The following is a 17285-nucleotide window of genomic DNA, read 5'->3' as shown; positions in this document are numbered from 1 at the left end:
ATGTTGTTTACATGGACTTCAGAAAAGCCTTTGACAAGGTGCCTCATAGCAGACTGGTACAAAAGGTAAAGTCACACAGGATCAGAGGTGAGATGGTAAGATGTATACAGAACTGGCTCGGTTACAGAAGGCAAATGGTAGCAGTAGAAGGGTGTTTTTCTGAATGGAAGGTTGTGACTAGTGGTGTTCCACGGATCCGTGCTGGGACCTCTGTTGCTTGTAGAATACATAAACGATTTGGAGGAAAAAATAGCGGGTCTGATTAGTAAGTTTGCTGATGACACCAAGGTTGGTGGAGTGGCAGATAATGTTGAGGATTGGCAGAGGATACAGCACGACATAGATAGGTTGGAGACTTGGGCAGAGAAATGGCAAATGGAGTTTAATTCGGACAAATGTCAGGTAATACATTTTGGTAGGTCTAATGTAGAGGGGAAATATACAATAAATGGCAAAACTCTTAGGAATATTGAAAGTCAGAGCGAAAGTCACAGATCTTTGAAGGTGGCAACACAAGTGGACAACGTAGTCAAGAAAGCATACAGAATGCTTGCCTTCATTGGACGGGGCATCGAGTATAAAAACTGGCAAAGCCATGCTACAGTTGCATGGAACCTTGGTACGGACGCACTTGGAATATTGCGCACAATTCTGGTCGCCACACTGCCAGCAGGATGTGGAGGCTTTGGAGAGGGTGTACCAGAGGTTTACCAGGATGTTGCCTGGCCTGGAGGGTGTTAGCTATGTGGAGAGGCTGAATAGACTCTGACTGTTTTCATTAGAAAGGCAGAGGTTGAGGAGTGACCTGATAGAGGTCTCCAAGATTATGGGGGGCTTGGATAGAGTGGATGGGCAGGCACTCTTTCCCAGGGTGGAGGGGTCAGTCACCAGGGGGCATTGGTTTAAGGTCCATGGGGCAAGATTTACAGGAGATGTGCGAAGCAGGTTTTTTACACAGAGGATGGTGAGTGCCTGGAACGCCTTGCCAGGGTGGTTATGGAAGCAGGTACATTAATGGCGTTCAAAAGGCATCTTGACAAACTCATAGATAGGATGGGTATAGAGGGATACAGCACAAGGACGGGCTGAGGGTTTAGGCAAAGGTTGGTATCATGACCAGTACAGGCTTGGAGGGCTGAAGGGCTGTGCTGTACTGTTCATGACAATAAAACATGTGACAATAAAGATTATTATTGTTATAAATGTAGTTACTATTATGGATATCAATCTCTTATTTGACTGTCATCAGATTGGTAGCAGTACTGGAAGATCCTACATCAGTTGCCTGGTCTATGTTGAGAACTTTCTTTGTTTTAATTTTATCTGCGTTTATACAATGTCGACCACCAGTACAACAGATTTTTCAAAGATGAAAGATGTATTGACAGGGTTGATTAGAAGTCGTAGTTATGAAGCTGTTGAAGTTTAAACCAATGGATTGCTGACTTCCTCATTGCACCCTGTGTCAGATACAGTGGCTGTCTTTCCGAAAGTGTTCAATTAACAGAAGGTGTGCCCAGGGCACTTAGCTAAGGTCAATCTAATCCTCATTATTGATGCTGTCATTTCCTGACCTCAAATACTGGAAATACATAGACGATATGACAGTTGCAGAGTCAAGGCCAAGTGGTATGGTCAGTGAGGTTCAGGAAACATTTAATGCCCTCAATGAATGGTGAGGAGAAAGCTGCAGTTAAATGCTACTAAATGTAATGCCATGGAAGTAGACTTCGGAAGACATGGGCACATGCCCCTTGACACCCTGTCACAGATGAAAACCTTGAAAACACTGCGTATATACATTCAAGCCATCTTGAAGTGGGTGTGGTAAAAACCACAAGTGATATATTGTATGTATTACAGCATTGCCCGTATATTACAGGTACAACGGTAAATCCTTGCCTGCTGACTCCGCCCAGCAGGCGGCATATAAAAGTATATGCTCTTCCGCGCTGCTTCCATTCTGGTTCCAGCTGCGGGAGGCACAACATCTTGTGCAATAAAGCCTTGATTGTTTCACCATTCTCGTCTCATGGTAATTGACGGTACATCAATTTATTGCACAAGATTTTAAAAGATGGATCTCCTAATCAAGCCTGATCGCCTGCAGCTGAGCCCTCACACAGCCACGTCTACCTTCGACCACTGGTTAGCCTGCTTCGAAGGCTACCTCAGAGCAGCCACTGAAGAACCCTCGGACCCACAGAAGCTCCAAGTCCTCTACTCGCGGGTGAGCCCTGAAATTTTCCCCCTCATCCAGGATGCGCCCACCTACTCAGAAGCGATGACACTCCTAAGGGGACATTACGTTAAACCAGTGAATCAAGTGTACGCCAGGCACCTCCTGGCCACGAAACGGCAACTCCCCGGGAAGACTCTGGACGATTTCTTGCGGGCCCTACAGATCCTCGTTGGGAACTGTGACTGCCAGGCAGTTTTGGACGTCCAGCACACCAAACTATTAATTAGAGACGCTTATGTCACGGGCATGAAGTCTACGTACATCCGCCAGCGACTATTGGAAGGGGGTACGCTCGATCTTGCGGAGACTAGGTAGCTTGCTAATTCACTAGAAGTGGCCTCCCATAACCTGGAGTCCTACACCCCCGACAACGCGACACCCTAGTGGGCACCACCAGCTGCAGACTCCAGCTCACCGCAAGCCTGCGCTGCGCGGCAGCCAGCCAACTCTGGGGGGCCCAAATGTTATTTTTGTGGACAAAACAAACACCCAAGGCAGCGCTGCCCGGCACGGAGCGCGACCTGCAACGGGTGTGAGAAGAAAGGACACTTTGTTTCTGTTTGCCAGGCCCGGTCAGTCGCCGCTGTTTCCAGGTCCGGCATTTCTACACCCCCCATGGGCGCCGCCACCTTCCCCACCGCAAGCCATGTGCAGCCCGTGGGCGCTGCCATCTTTGCCGCCCGCCATGTGCGCCCCGTGGGCGCCGCCACCTGCTGCGCCATTTTGGACCGCACCTCAGGACCCCTGCACCTCTGACCGTTCGCCGCCTATTGCTATCTTTGCCACCGCTGATCAGCCCGGGACCTCCCAACATCTTCCGCAGCTCACCTCCATCATCCTGGATCAGTCTCGGCCCCGCAACTTCGCGACCGCTACAACGACAGTGAAGATCAACGGGCACGAGACGACCTGCCTCTTTGACTCTGGGAGCACAGAATTTCATCCACCCCACTATGGTAAGGCGCTGCTCCCTCCCGGTACACCCCGTCACCCAGAAAATCTCCTTGGCCTCCGGATCCCATTCTGTTGAAATCCGGGGGTACTGTATTGCGACCCTCCCCATCCGGGGTGTAGAGTTTAGCAACCTCGGGCTCTTCGTCCTCCCCCACCTGTGCGCTGCCCTGTTGCTCGGCCTGGATTTTCAATGCCATCTCCAAAGCCTTACTTTGAAATTCGGCGGACCCCTGCCCCCCCCTCACCGTCTGCGGCCTCACGACCCTTAAGGTCGATCCACCTTCACTGTTTGCGAACCTCACCCCAGACTGCCACTAGGAGCAGACGGTACAGTGCCCAGGACAGGACCTTCATCAGGTCGGAGGTCCAACGGCTTCTGCGGGAGGGGATCATTGAGGCCAGCAACAGCCCCTGGAGAGCTCACGTAGTGGTGGTGAAGATTGGGGAGAAGCACAGGATGGTCATTGACTACAGTCAGACCGTCAACCGGTACACGCAGCTTGACGCGTACCCCTTCCCGTGCATATCTGACATGGTCAATCAGATTGCGAATTATCGAGTCTTCTCCACAGTTGACTTGAAGTCCACATACCACCAGCTTCCCATCTGCCCGGAGGGCCGCCAATACACTGCGTTCGAAGCAGATGGCCCCCTCTATCACTTCCTCCGAGTTCCCTTCGGCGTCACCAATGGGGTCTCGGTCTTCCAGCGAGAGATGGACCAAATGGTTGACCAGTACGGGCTGCGGGCCACCTTCCTGTACCTAGATAACGTCACCATCTGCGGCCACGATCAGCAGGACCACGACGCAAACCTCCAAAAATTCCTCCATACCGCCAAACTTCTTAACCTCACATACAATAAGGGGTGTTCCGCACCAACCGCTTAGCCATCCTTGGCTTCGTAGTGGAAAATGGAGTTCTGGGGCCCGACCCCGACCGCATGCACCCCCTCCTGGAACTCCCTCTCCCCCACTGCCCCAAGGTCCTGAAACGATGCGTGGGGTTTTTCTCATATCACACCCAGTGGGTCCCTAATTATGCAGAGAAGGACCGCCCACTCATCAAGTCCACGATTTTTCCCATGACGGCTGATGCCCGCCAGGCCTTCAACCACATCAAGGCGGACATCGCCAGGGCCACGATGCACGCGATCGACGAGTCCCTCCCCTTTCAGGTCGAGAGCGATGCATCGGACGTGGCTCTGTCCGCCACCCTCAACCAGGCGGGCAAACCCGTGGCCTTTTCCTGCACCCTCCATGACTCTGAAATTCGGCACTCCTCTGTCGAAAAGGAGGCCCAAGCCATTGTGGAAGCTGTGCGACATTGTAGGCATTGCCTGGCCGGCAGGAGATTCACTCTCCTCACTGACCAACGGTCGGTTGCCTTCATGTTTAATAATACACAGCGGGGCAAGATCAAAAATGACAAGATCTTGAGGTGGAGGATCGAGCTCTCCACGTATAATTATCAGATCTTGTATCTCCCAGGGAAGCTCAACGAGCCCCCAGATGCCCGAACCCGCGGTACATGTGCCAGCACACAAGTGGACCGACTCCGGGCTCTCCACTATGACCTCTGCCACCCGGGGGTCACCCAGTTCTTCCATTTTGTCAAGGCCCGCAACCTGCCCTACTCCATTGAGGAGGTCAGGACCGTCACCAGAGACTGCCAAGTCTGCGCAGAGTGCAAGCCGCACTTCTACCGGCCAGATAGAGCGCACCTTGTGAAGGCCTCCTGCCCCTTTGAACGCCTCAGCGTGGACTTCAAAGGGCCTCTCCCCTCCACCGACCGCAACGTGTACTTCCTCCACGTAATTGACGAGTACTCCTGGTTCCCTTTCGCCATCCCGTGCCCGACATGACTTCTGCCACGGTAATCAAAGCCCTGCACAGCACCTTCACTCGGTTCGGTTTCCCCACCTACATCCACAGCAATCGGGGATCCTCTTTCATGAGCGATGAGCTGCGTCAGTTGCTGCTCAGCAAGGGCATCGCCTCGAGCAGGACGACCCCCGGGGAAACGGGCAGGTGGAGAGGGAGAAAGGGACGGTCTGGAAGGCCGTCCTGCTGGCCCAGCGGTCTAAAAATCTCCCGGCCTCCCGCTGGCAGGAGGTCCTCCCCGACGCACTCCACTCCATCCGGTCGCTCCTCTGCACCGCCACTAATGGGACCCCTCACGAACGCGTGTTTGCCTTCCCCAGGAAGTCCACCTCCGGGGTCTCGCTCCCAACAATGGTGACAGTTCCTGGACCCGTCCTCCTCCGGAAGCATGTGCGGAGCCATAAATCGGGCCCCTTGGTCGAGAAAGTCCACCTCCTACATGCAAACCCGCAGTACGCCTACGTGGCACACCCCAACAGGTGCCAAGACACAGTCTCCCTTCGGGACCTGGCACCCGGTGGGTCCCCACCCCCGACCTGACACCCCCCCCCCCCCCCCCCCCCGGTTGCCTCATTCATCCCTGCGCCACTCACCCTCCCTCCAGCGAACCTCACCGCAGCCCCCGACGGCATCCGTCCTCCCACTGGATCCACTCCGGGGTGACGAAGACGAGAACATGCTCCTGGAGTCGCAGGTGACCACGCGGCGCCCACATCCCCACCAGAACTGAGGGGATCGCGGCGGCGGGTCAAAGCCCCCGACAAACTTAATTTGTAATGTTTTTTGCACCCCCGCCGGACTTTTTTTTAAACAGTGGGTGAATGTGGTAAAAACCACTAGTGATATATTGTATGTATTACAGCATTGCCCGTATATTACAGGTACGACGGTAAATCCCTGCCTGCTGGCTCCGCCCAGCAGGCGGCGTAAAAAAGTGTATGCTCTCCCGCGCTGCTTCCATTCTGGTTCCAGCTGCGGGAGGCACAGCATCTTGTGCAATAAAGCCTTGATTGTTTCACCATTCTCGTCTCGAGGTAATTGACGGTACATCAGTGGGATAGCTCATTGCACAATATGCTAAATGGATCTTCATCCTCAGATCCCTCATCCTCCGATCCTTTTAGACTTCCTGTGATCGTTTGTTCTCAATCTTATTATTTAACCTATATATGAATTTTTTGATGGAAGCTACACTGCATTTCAGTCTTTGGACTGTGAAAGTCTTTGAGTAAAATACCATTCTTAAAAAGCTATTGACCTAAAAAAGAGCAGTGGTTGTGATCTGTAATTATTGAACTCGAAGAGTCTAGCAGGCTGTAAAGCGCCGAATGAAAAGCCGAGATGTTCTTCCTCAAGCTTATGCTGTTTCAATGAAGCTCAACACATGTGTTTGAGGACAGAGAGGTTAGAGCGGGTGTGACGGGTGACTAAGCTCTGGGTTATGTTTGCAGGCTGAACGGAGGTGATTGGCTAATTGTAGAACCATAGAATAGAACCATAAAATCCCTACAAGTGCAGAAGGAGGCCATTCAGCCCATCCCGGTCTGCACCAACACTCCGAAAAAGCATCATACCTATTCCCACATCACCACCATAAACCCACTTAACCTTTTGGACACTAAGGGGCAATTTTAACATGGCCAATCTACCTAACCACATCTTTTGGTTTGGGGACGGAAACCGGAGCACTCTGAGGAAACCTACACAGACACGGGGTGAATGTGTAAACTCCATACACCAGAGATCGGAATTGAACCCGGGTCCCTGGTGCTGTGAGGCAGCAATGCAAATCACTGTGCCACCATGCCCACAATATGCATGTAGTTTCCCCAATTTGAGACGACCGTGTTGTGAGCAGTGGAATACAGTACAACAATGGAAAGAATTAAAAGTTATTCGCTCTTTCACCTGGAATAGGTGCTTTGGAGCCCTGGATAATGAGGGTGGAGGTTTAAAAAAAGACAGAAGTTACATCTGCATTTGCACAGGTGGTGAATTGAAGAATAGATCAGGACATTGCAGAAGGAACAGTCTCTTCTGAAATGCTGAAAGGTGAAGGGGAGGTGTTTCTGGTGTGGTGGGATAGGTGCCTGATTGTGGTTCTGGAGAAGGAAAAGGGAGAGTCAAAGTGCAGGCAATGCAATGGACGCAGTTGAGAGTTCTGTCAATAATGATTGAAGAGGGAAAAAGACATTTGGGGAACACTGGTATATGAATTTTCATTTCATTTCATTCATCATCAGAACAGATGTAATCGAGAAACTGGAGGAGAGTCCTCAGAAGAAGTGGGATGGTAGGAAGTGCAGTCCAGACAGCTAAGGAAATCAGTAGACTTATAGTGGCTATTGGTCAACAGGCTATAGTGTTAATTACTTTAGTAATTGCAAATAACTTGGTAAAACATAGGGCAGTCAATAACAACTGCTCGTAGCAACGGGGTTGCTATGGTTAAACTAATTTGGACTGTTTATTGTTACACATAAGAACCCAACAAATGGTAGATTGCCATATGTGCAATGTTAGTGAATATTGTTGCCACTGTTATGTAAATAATTGTGGCTTGTTTTTCCCCAGTTCTTGCTTCATTTGAGTTAAGCGGTTAACACCACAAACCGCTCTCCAGAGTGGAGTAACATGGGTCAGAGCAATTGATTTGCCTATTATTGACTACATTTTCCTGATGCACTGCTGGACATCAAAGGGAGCCAAACAATATTTGAGGAACACACTGTGGATAGCCTTTTCAAGTTACATAGTTAATTTGAGTGAAAAGAAACAAAAACTCTTAACAGCTGCGATTATGGAATTAACTTGACTTCTTACTTTACTTTCATAGGTACAGGCTGGCTTCAGGAACGAGTGAGAAAATTCAATTGAGCTCACTTATTGCTGCATTTCAAGTTGCCCGTGATATGGTTGTTGCTGAAGCCTAGTGAGTTTGTTATCTGTATGAAAAATGTAATGGTTTGATTAAAGTTAAATTTTTCTGGTTTGGAAACAGAGGCTCTCTTTTATGTTTTGTCCAACATTGTTAAAACTGAATTTTTTTTAGCACAAAAGCAACAAATTGTAATCATGACAGATACTGTAATTAAAACAAGAATTCATAAACAGAACTCAACTTGCATTCATGCACGTTTCCATGGAACCGATGGAATGCAGAACTCTGCACTGAGCCTAAGCCACAAGATTCACTCCATTGGGCATTATCCATTGGTTTGAAAATTGATCCACATTTTCAGAACATTTTAAGCTACTTTTGAGGCGGCACAATGGAGCGTGGTTAGCACTGCTGCATCATGGCGCCGAGGATCCGGGTTCGATCCTGGTCAGTGTGTAGTTTGCACATTTTCCCACTGTCTGCGTGGATCTCACCCCTGCGACCCAAAGATGTGCAGGGTAAGTAGATTGGACAGGCTAAATTGCCCCTTAATTGGGGGAACAAAAATAAGCTGCTTTCCCAAACTACTCCTGTAGTAGCTACCAAATAATTGGAAGATTGGAAGCCCTGGGATTCTCACGTAAAGAAACCACCTCTTGTACTTCAGCGTTCTGTTTAGTTTTCCCCCAGTGGGTCTCACTTCAAATAGGCCTGTGCCAATATTTAAAATTCAAATATTCTAAATTTGAATTTTGTTTTTTATCAATATTAAAAAAATTATACTTGCAACAGCTATAGAGAAAAATGCAAATGATTCTGTTTCCGCACTGAGCTTTGCGTATTAAACAAGTGCCACCTACTGGACATTTTACAATGTTATTTTGAGTTTTGAGTTGTAGGAAATATATGGTCAGAACATATGATAGCCAACTTAATACATGATAGTAATTGACAGGAAGAATCCATTTTTTAATTTGTTACTCAAATCTCAAGTCTGTTTTTTACAAAATAATGCACTTGCCGATTTTCATGATACACAGTGGTTTGTTGCTGGCATAATTGACTAAAAAAGATGAAACTGACTTACAATAATTTAATAATTTTTATTGTCACAAGTAGGCTTACATTAACACTGCAATGAAGTTGCTGTGAAAAGCCCCTAGTCGCCACAGTTCGGCGCCTGTTTGGGTACACAGAGGGAGAATTCAGAATGTCCAAATTACCTAACAGCACGACTTTCAGGACTTGTGGGAGAAAACTGGAGGAAACCCACGCAGACACAGGAACAACGTGCAGACTCCGCACAGACAGTGACCCAAGCCAGGAATCGAACTAGGGACGCTGGCACTGTAAAGCAACAGTGCTACCCACTGTGCGGCTGTGTGCCATCACGGTTTACTTTGGTGGTGACATGGTGACACAGTGGTTAGCACTGCTGCCTCACAGCACCAGTGGCCTTGATTCAAATACGGCCTTAGGTGGAGTTTGCACATTCTCCCATTGTCTGATTTTCTGAATGGGTTTCCTCCCACAGTTCAAAGATATGCAGATATGCACTTAGGTGATTAGCCATGATCAATTCACGGAGCTGCGGGGGATCGGGTAGGAGAGTAGGCCTAGTTCCTGTGCCCTTTTGGAGGGCTGGTGTAGATTCAATGGGCGGAATGGCCTCGTTCTGCACTGTAGGGATTCTGTGGCAGTATCTATTTGCATTTATATAGCAGCTTTAATCTAGTAAAATCATCCCAAGGCACTTCAAAGATACGGTAAACAGAACTTGAAAGAAAAACATGGGGCAGAATTCTCTGATAAAGGGGCTATGTCCCCACGGGCGCAAATCACTCTGGACTTTTTTCTAGAAAGTCAGGATTGATTCTCCGTTTTTAAGGGGGCGTGCAGGAACCCAGAGTAGTCCACGCAGCTCCAACTGCCGATACGGGGCCCTGCACATCCGGCCGCGGGTCCACGCAACATGGCGGACCCAGACAGCAGGCCGACCCCCATAATATAGGCCCCCCCCCAGATCGCGCGTGCCTGCTGATCGGTGGCCCCCGATTGCGAGCCTGGCCGTCCTGGAGGCCCCCCCCCGGTGACTGTTTCCCCGTCCCTCACCAGGGTGGCCGCGCCACTCCCAAGTGCACGCCGGCGGGAACTCAGCCAGTTGCCAGCAGAGAATCGCCGCGGAGGCCTCTTTCAATGGCCCCTAACCCCCACCACGTCGACCGCGCAACTGGCGGCGATTCGCCGGTCCGCAGAGAATCCCGGGAAGGCGTCAGATCCAATTGCGGGTCTGACGCCCCATTCTCCGCCCCCGTGCCAAGCGCAATTGCAGTGCGGGGGCTCGGAGAATCCCGCCCATGATATTTGGACAAATAACCAAAAGCTTGGTCAAATAAGTCATTTTAAGGAGTTCCTAAAAGGAGATTAGAAGGGAATTATCGAGCTTCGGTATTCAACAATTAAAGCCAGAATTGATGAAGTGCGATTATGAGGGTTTTAGAGCTGAAGTAAATTAGAGAGGCGAGGTTGAGGAGCGATTTTAAAACCAGGCTGGGAATTTTAAAATTGCTTAATTGGGAGTCAGTGTAGGTCAGCGAGAGGGGTTGATAGGTGAACAGGACTTGGTGAGCAGAGCTACAGATGACAAGTTTACACAAGGGGGAGGCCAGCCAGGATTATGTTTCTTATCCCTAGATTTAGCTATTCAAAGGCACGAAGCGGATTGTCAGCAGCAGATGAATCACGGCGAGGGCAGAGCCAGGTGCTGTTACGAGGTGGAAATGGGCAGTCTCAGTGATGACACGGATGTAGTATTTTTAAGTTTGCAATTCTCTAAAGCACAGAGGCATCCTGATTTTTTTTTTCTATCTTCACATATGAAATTGGCAAAGCTTTAGTTAAGCAATCAAAAGTTAAATAGTACCATATCCCATCAAATCTATAGGTAATTTGTAAAGAAATGACTTCTATAGACAAACTTGTCACAGTACTGCTGATAAACACAGTTAAAAGTAAAGTTTATACTCAATAGATCATTTCTAGCAGAAAAAAATTTTAATATTCAGATTTTGCAGCACGGTAGCACAGTGGTTAGCACTGTTGCTTCACAGCTCTAGGGTCCCAGGTTCGAATCCAAGCTTGGGTCACTGTGGAGTCTGCACGCTCTCCCAGTACCTGCGTGGGTCTCCTCCGGATGCTCCAGTTTCCTCCTACAAGTCCTGAAAGACATGCTGTTAGGTAATTTGAACATTCTGAATTCTCCCTCTGTGTACCCGAACAGGCGCCAGAATGTGGTGACTAGGGGTTTTTCACAGTAACGTCATTGCAGTGTTAATGTAAGCCTACTTGTGACAATAAAGATTATTAGGTTAGATTATGAATCATTGAAGAGTTTATCCTTTTTAAATGTTGTCTAAAGCAAAATTTCTCTACAGGATTGGAGCTCAGGTTCCTACGTATGGCACAAGGCAGAGACCCAATTAAGCTATGACTGCAGACATCATAGAAAATACAGCACAGAATAGGTCCTTCGGCCCACGATGTTGTGCCGAACCTTTGTCCTAGATTAATCATAGATTATCATTGAATTTACAGTGCAGAAGGAGGCCATTCGGCCCTTTGAGTCTGCACCGGCTCTTGGAAAGAGCACCCTACCCAAACTCAACACCTCCACCTAACACCAAGGGCAATTTTGGACATTAAGGGCAATTTATCATTGGCCAATTCACCTAACCTGCACATCTTTGGACTGTGGGAGGAAACCGGAGCACCCGGAGGAAACCCACGCAGACACGGGGAGGACGTGCAGACTCATGAAAACTCTCTAATGCAACATTAATCAGTAATAGTTTTTTAAAAATCTGCCATCTGAATGATAAATCCCCATTTTGTCCAAAATGTTTAAGGCAAATGATTTTAAAAAAAAATACTGCTGTAATTTTCATGTTCAAACAAAACAAGTTTCATTGGGTGCGATTCAGCGGACTCTAAATCTGCTGAACGGTTTCTCGAGGTGTATCTCGATGGCTGAAGCTTTGAGAAACCCTGCTATTCAGTGGAACTTTGCGATTCTTTTTTATCTCTGGTAGATTCTCTCTGCCGAGGCTGCACTTAGATTTCCTGCTGACTGGCTTGGGGCGCCATTTTGATCAGCAGCTCCGATCTCCTTCCCCAACCCCCCCATGTTTTTTAATCCTCCCCTCCCCCCAACCTCGGGGAAGTTGCCAGGAAGACCCCTTTGCCAGGTGGGCCGACTCCTGACAGTGTCAACCTGGCACTTTGGTAGTACCAGAGTGCCACCCTGTTCTGCTCACAACCACCCAGGGGGTCTCAAATGGCCTGGGAGATCCACCCAGGTGCCGTCATGGCTGGTCCACATTTGTGTGGACCAGTACAAAACTGCACCCTAGTGAGGTGTCTCCGGTGTGGTCGCTGAGTACAGGGCAGCAGGTGAATCCAGTGTTCAGGTATTTAAATGAGCCTCTGGGCTCATTTAAACATTCAGATTTGGATTTTTAAATGTGTCACTGGGCTCATTGAAATATTCAGATCTGGATCTTGTCCAGCGAGGCTGAGATTCAGATTGCACTGGGTGGAGGAGTCTGGTGACTCACGGGGAGCCCAATCTGGGGCCTGTGCACGATTCACCCATTGTGCCCGGATCCACATCCGGCTCTTGGTGCCACACAGCAGAGCCATGGACACCCAGGAGATAGTGATCCAGTGGCCAGTTCATCGTACAGGGTCTTTTGCTATACCGCCTTCATCCGTGAAGATCACCAAGCCAGTGGATGTAATGTGTGTATGATGATGGAATTAGGACACATCCGTATCTGAATTGATTACCTTGTCCTGCCACATGAAAGGGTGGAAACTGTTCAGCAGACTCGGGTTCTCACAGGTTGTCTACATTCTTACTCAGCTTGGACATAATCGCAGGTAAGGCGTGTGTGTGGTGGATTGAAGCGCCTGATGTACATGCGACTGCTAATGATTGATGGCAGTGGGGAATTAATAAAGTTTAAAAAGTGGTGTGGGGGGGAAAGAGGGAACAAAGTTAACCTGGCTAAAGTGATAGGTGAATTAGTTGAGATGATGGTAGGCAGCGTAGAAACATTGTAGGGCATAGACTGTTATCACCTTTTATAGAATCAACACTGACAGCTTCGCCAGAAGTTTTTCATTCAAATCTAAATGAATTTTTGCCTGAAGAATAGTTTTTGAATAGCTTGTGAATAACAAATTTGTATAATTTTCACTGCTCTTTTGCCACACTTGAATTCCATCATCTCATCTAGCAAACCGTAACTGGTAAAGTGCCATAGGGATCAGTGCTACAATCTCAACTATTTTTGATCAATACTCAGTGACTTGGATGAATGGATTGTAGCCAAATTTGCCATTGAAACAAAAGGCAATAAGGGGGAAAGTGTAAGGCAGAGAAGCCATAGTCAAAAATCAAAAAGGGTGACAGTACCAGGTACAGTGACTGAGGGGAGCTCAGTGAATAGACCTAGTAATACTAAAAGGAATAAAACGGGAAGTAAAAACATAAATGGTAAGCGACACGGCAGGTTGTTACATGGAGATATGGGTTCAACGACAAGGAAAATTAGGAGAAAAGTTAAGAGGAAATATAACTTACGAGAGGTTACTGATCGAGGTGTTAAGATTCAAAACGGAGGTATAAAAGCCAGCATAAGTGTACTGTACCTGAATGCTTGTAGTATTCGGAATAAGGTAAATGAGTCGATGGCGCAAATCATAGTGAATGACTATGATTTAGTGGCCATTACTGAAACATGGTTAAAGGATGGTCACGGCTGTGAGTTAAATATCCGAGGGTATCAAACTATTTGGAAGGACAGAGTGGATGGAAAGAGAGGTGGTGTAGCTCTGTTATTTAAGGATGACATCCGGGCAACAGTAAGGGATGACATCGGTGCTATAGAGGATAAGGTTGAATCCATTTGGATGGAAATCAGGACTAGTAAGGCGAAAAAGTCAGTGATAGGAGTGACTATAGGCCACCGAATACTAACATTATGGTGGGGCAGGTAATAAACAAAGAAATAACTGATGCATGTAGAAATGGTACAGCAGGTTATCATGGGGGATTTTAATCTACATGTTGATTGGTTTAACCAGGTCGGTCAAGGCAGCCTAGAGTTTATAGAATGTATTCACGATAGTTTCCTAGAACAGTATGTAATGGAACCTACGCGGGAACAAGCGGTCCTAGATCTGGTCCTGTGTAATGAGACAGGATTGATTCAGGATCTCATAGTTAGGGATCCTCTCGGAAGGAGCGATCACAATATGGTGGAATTTAAAATACAGATGGAGGGTGAGAAGTAAAATCAAACACTAGTGTTTTGTGCTTAAACAAAGGAAATTACAAAGGGATGAGAGAAGAGCTAGCTACGGTAGACTGGGAACAAAAACTTTCTGGTGAAACAGTTGAGGATTAGTGGAGAACCTTCCAAGCGATTTTTCACAGTGCTCAGCTAAGGTTTATACCAACAAAAAGGAAGGACGGTAGAAAGAAGGAAAATCGACCGTGGATATCTAAGGAAATAAGGGAGAGTATCAAATTGAAGGAAAAAGCATACAAAGTGGCAAAGATTAGTGGGAGACTAGAGGACTGGGAAATCTTTAGGCGGCAACTGAAAGCTACTAAAAAAGCTATAAAGAAGAGACAGATAGATTGAGAGTAAACGTGCTCAGAATATAAAAAGATAGTAAAAGTTTCTACAAATATATAAAACACAAAAGAGTGGCTAAGGTAAAATATTGGTCCTTTAAAAGATGAGCAGGGAGATTTAATAATGGGAGATGAGGAAATGGCTGAGGAACTGAACAGGTTTTTTAGGTCGGTCTTCACAGTGGAAGACACAAATAACATCCCAGTGACTGATAGAAATGAGGCTATGAGAGGTGAGGACCTTGAGATGATTGTTATCATGAAGGAGGTAGTGATGGGCAAGCTAATGGGGCGAAAGGTAGACCAGTCTCCTGGCCCTGATGGAATGCATCCCAGAGATGGCTAGGGAAATTGCAAATGCATTAGTGATAATTTACCAATATTCAAAAGACTCTGGGGTGGTCCCGGCGGATTGGAAATTAGCAAACGTGACACCACTGTTTAAAAAAGGAGGTAGGCAGAAGGCAGGTAATTATAGGCCAGTGAGCTTAACTTCAGTAGTAGGGAAGATGCTGGAATCTATCGTCAAGGAAGAAATAGTGAGGCATCTGGATGGAAATTGTCCCATTGGGCAGCATGGGTTCATAAAGGGCAGGTCGTGCCTAACTAATTTAGTGGAATGTTTTGAGGACATTACCAGTGCGGTAAATAACGGGGAGCCCATGGAGGTGTCATATCTGGATTTCCAGAAAGCCTTTGACAAGGTGCCACACAAAAGGTTGCTGCATAAGATAAAGATGCATGGCATTAAGGGGAAAGTAGTAGCATGGATAGAGGATTGGTTACTTAATAGGAAGCAAAGAGTGGGGGTTAATGGGTGTTTCTCTGGTTGGCAATCAGTAGCTAGTGGTGTCCCTCAGGGATCAGTGTTGGGCCCACAATTGTTCACTATTTACATGGATGATTTGGAGTTGGGGACCAATGTGTCCAAGTTTGCAGACGACACTAAGATGAGTGGTAAAGCAAAAAGTGCAGAGGATACTGGAAGTCTGCAGAGAGATTTGGATAGGTTAAGTGAATGGGCTAGGGTCTGGTAGATGGAATACAATGTTGACAAATGCAAGGTTATCCATTTTGGTAGGAATAACAGCAAAAGGGATTATTATTTAAATGATAAAATATTAAAACACGCTGCTGTGCAGAGAGACCTGGGTGTGCTAGTGCACGAGTCGCAAAAGGTTGGTTTACAGGTGCAACAGGTGATTAAGAATGCAAATGGAATTTTGTCCTTCATTGCTAGAGGGATGGAGTTTAAGACTAGGGAGATTATGATGCAATTGTATACGGTGTTCGTGAGGCCACACCTGGAGTATTGTGTTCAGTTTTGGTCTGCTTACCTGAGAAAGGACGTACTGGCGCTGGAGGGTGTGCAGAGGAGATTCACCAGGTTAATCCGAGAGCTGAAGGGGTTGGATTACGAGGAGAGGTTGAGTAGACTGGGACTGTACTCGTTGGAATCTAGAAGGATGAGGGGGGGATCTTATAGAAACATATAAAATTATGAAGGGAATAGATAGGATAGATGCGAGCAGGTTGTTTCCACTGGCGGGTGAAAGCAGAACTAGGGGGCATAGCCTCAAAATAAGGGGAAGTAGATTTAGGACTGAGTTTAGGAGGAACTTCTTCACCCAAAGGGTTGTGAATCTATGGAATTCCTTTCCCAGTGAAGCAGTTGAGGTTTCTTCATTAAATGTTTTTAAGATAAAGATAGATAGCTTTTTGATGAATAAAGGGATTAAGGGTTATGGTGTTCGGGCCGGAAAGTGGAGCTGAGTCCACAAAAGATCAGACATGATGTCATTGAATGGCGGAGCAAGCTCGAGGGGCCAGATGGCCTACTCCTGGTTCTTATGTTCTAAGTGGGCAAACAATTTGGCAGATGGAACATAATTTGAAAAATGTGAACTTGTCCACTTTGGCTTGAAAAATAGTAAATCCGAAAAATGCAGAATTCGGTCCTTGCAGATGGATCTCAAGTTAGCATGCATGTACAGTAAATAATTATGACGGCAAATTGAATTTTAACCTTTATTGCAAGAGAGATGGAAAAGTAGGGATGTTTTCTACAGGGTACTGGTGCAAACACCAAGAGAAAGTTCACCAATTGCTCCTGCAATTGTTGTCTTATTTGCAAAGTTTGAGTAGGTTGGGCCTACCATATACTCATTGGAGTTTAGAGGAACTGGAGCTAAGCGTAAGATTGGGAGGGCGCTTGACAAAGTAGATACTGAGATGTTTCCTCTCATGGAGGAATCCAGAGGGTACAGTTTAAAAATAATGGGTCTACCATGTAATACGGAGTAGAAATGTCTTTGACGGTTATTAGTTTTTGAAAGATATTTTTGATTGGATGAGAGTTGAGGGTTATGGACGACAGACAGGAGTGTGCAGTTAAGGCCACAATCAAATCAACCATGATTTTATTGAATGGCAGAGCAGGTTCTGGAGGCAAACTTCTATTGCTTCGGAAAATGGGCACTGCTTGAGGTGAAGAGCAGTGATGTTCGTATCCTGGGCAATGTAAATTGGTTGAGCAAAGAATCGACCACACCTTTGCTTGGCTTTCACTGGCAACTGGGAAATTTGGCGAAACCTTAAAAAAATATGCAGCCAACATCAAAAG

General features: G+C 47.1%; 1 protein-coding gene across 1 annotated transcript in view; it reads left to right on the top strand.

The window, feature by feature from the left end:
• rfc5 (replication factor C (activator 1) 5) overlaps positions 1-8076 on the top strand; it is a 66220-nt gene extending 58144 nt beyond the window's left edge. The window contains exon 11 of the mRNA XM_072496809.1: positions 7915-8076. Within this exon, the coding sequence (XP_072352910.1) occupies positions 7915-8011 (97 nt within the window). The 3' untranslated portion in view covers positions 8012-8076. The remainder of the gene's footprint in view (positions 1-7914) is intronic.
• The last annotated feature ends 9209 nt before the right edge of the window (positions 8077-17285 follow it).

The sequence above is a fragment of the Scyliorhinus torazame genome, chromosome 1 (assembly GCF_047496885.1).
Source record: "Scyliorhinus torazame isolate Kashiwa2021f chromosome 1, sScyTor2.1, whole genome shotgun sequence".
NCBI lineage: Eukaryota > Metazoa > Chordata > Chondrichthyes > Carcharhiniformes > Scyliorhinidae > Scyliorhinus > Scyliorhinus torazame.
The sequence above is the reverse complement of the archived record's forward strand: the minus strand, read 5'-3'. Positions and strand labels throughout refer to the sequence as shown.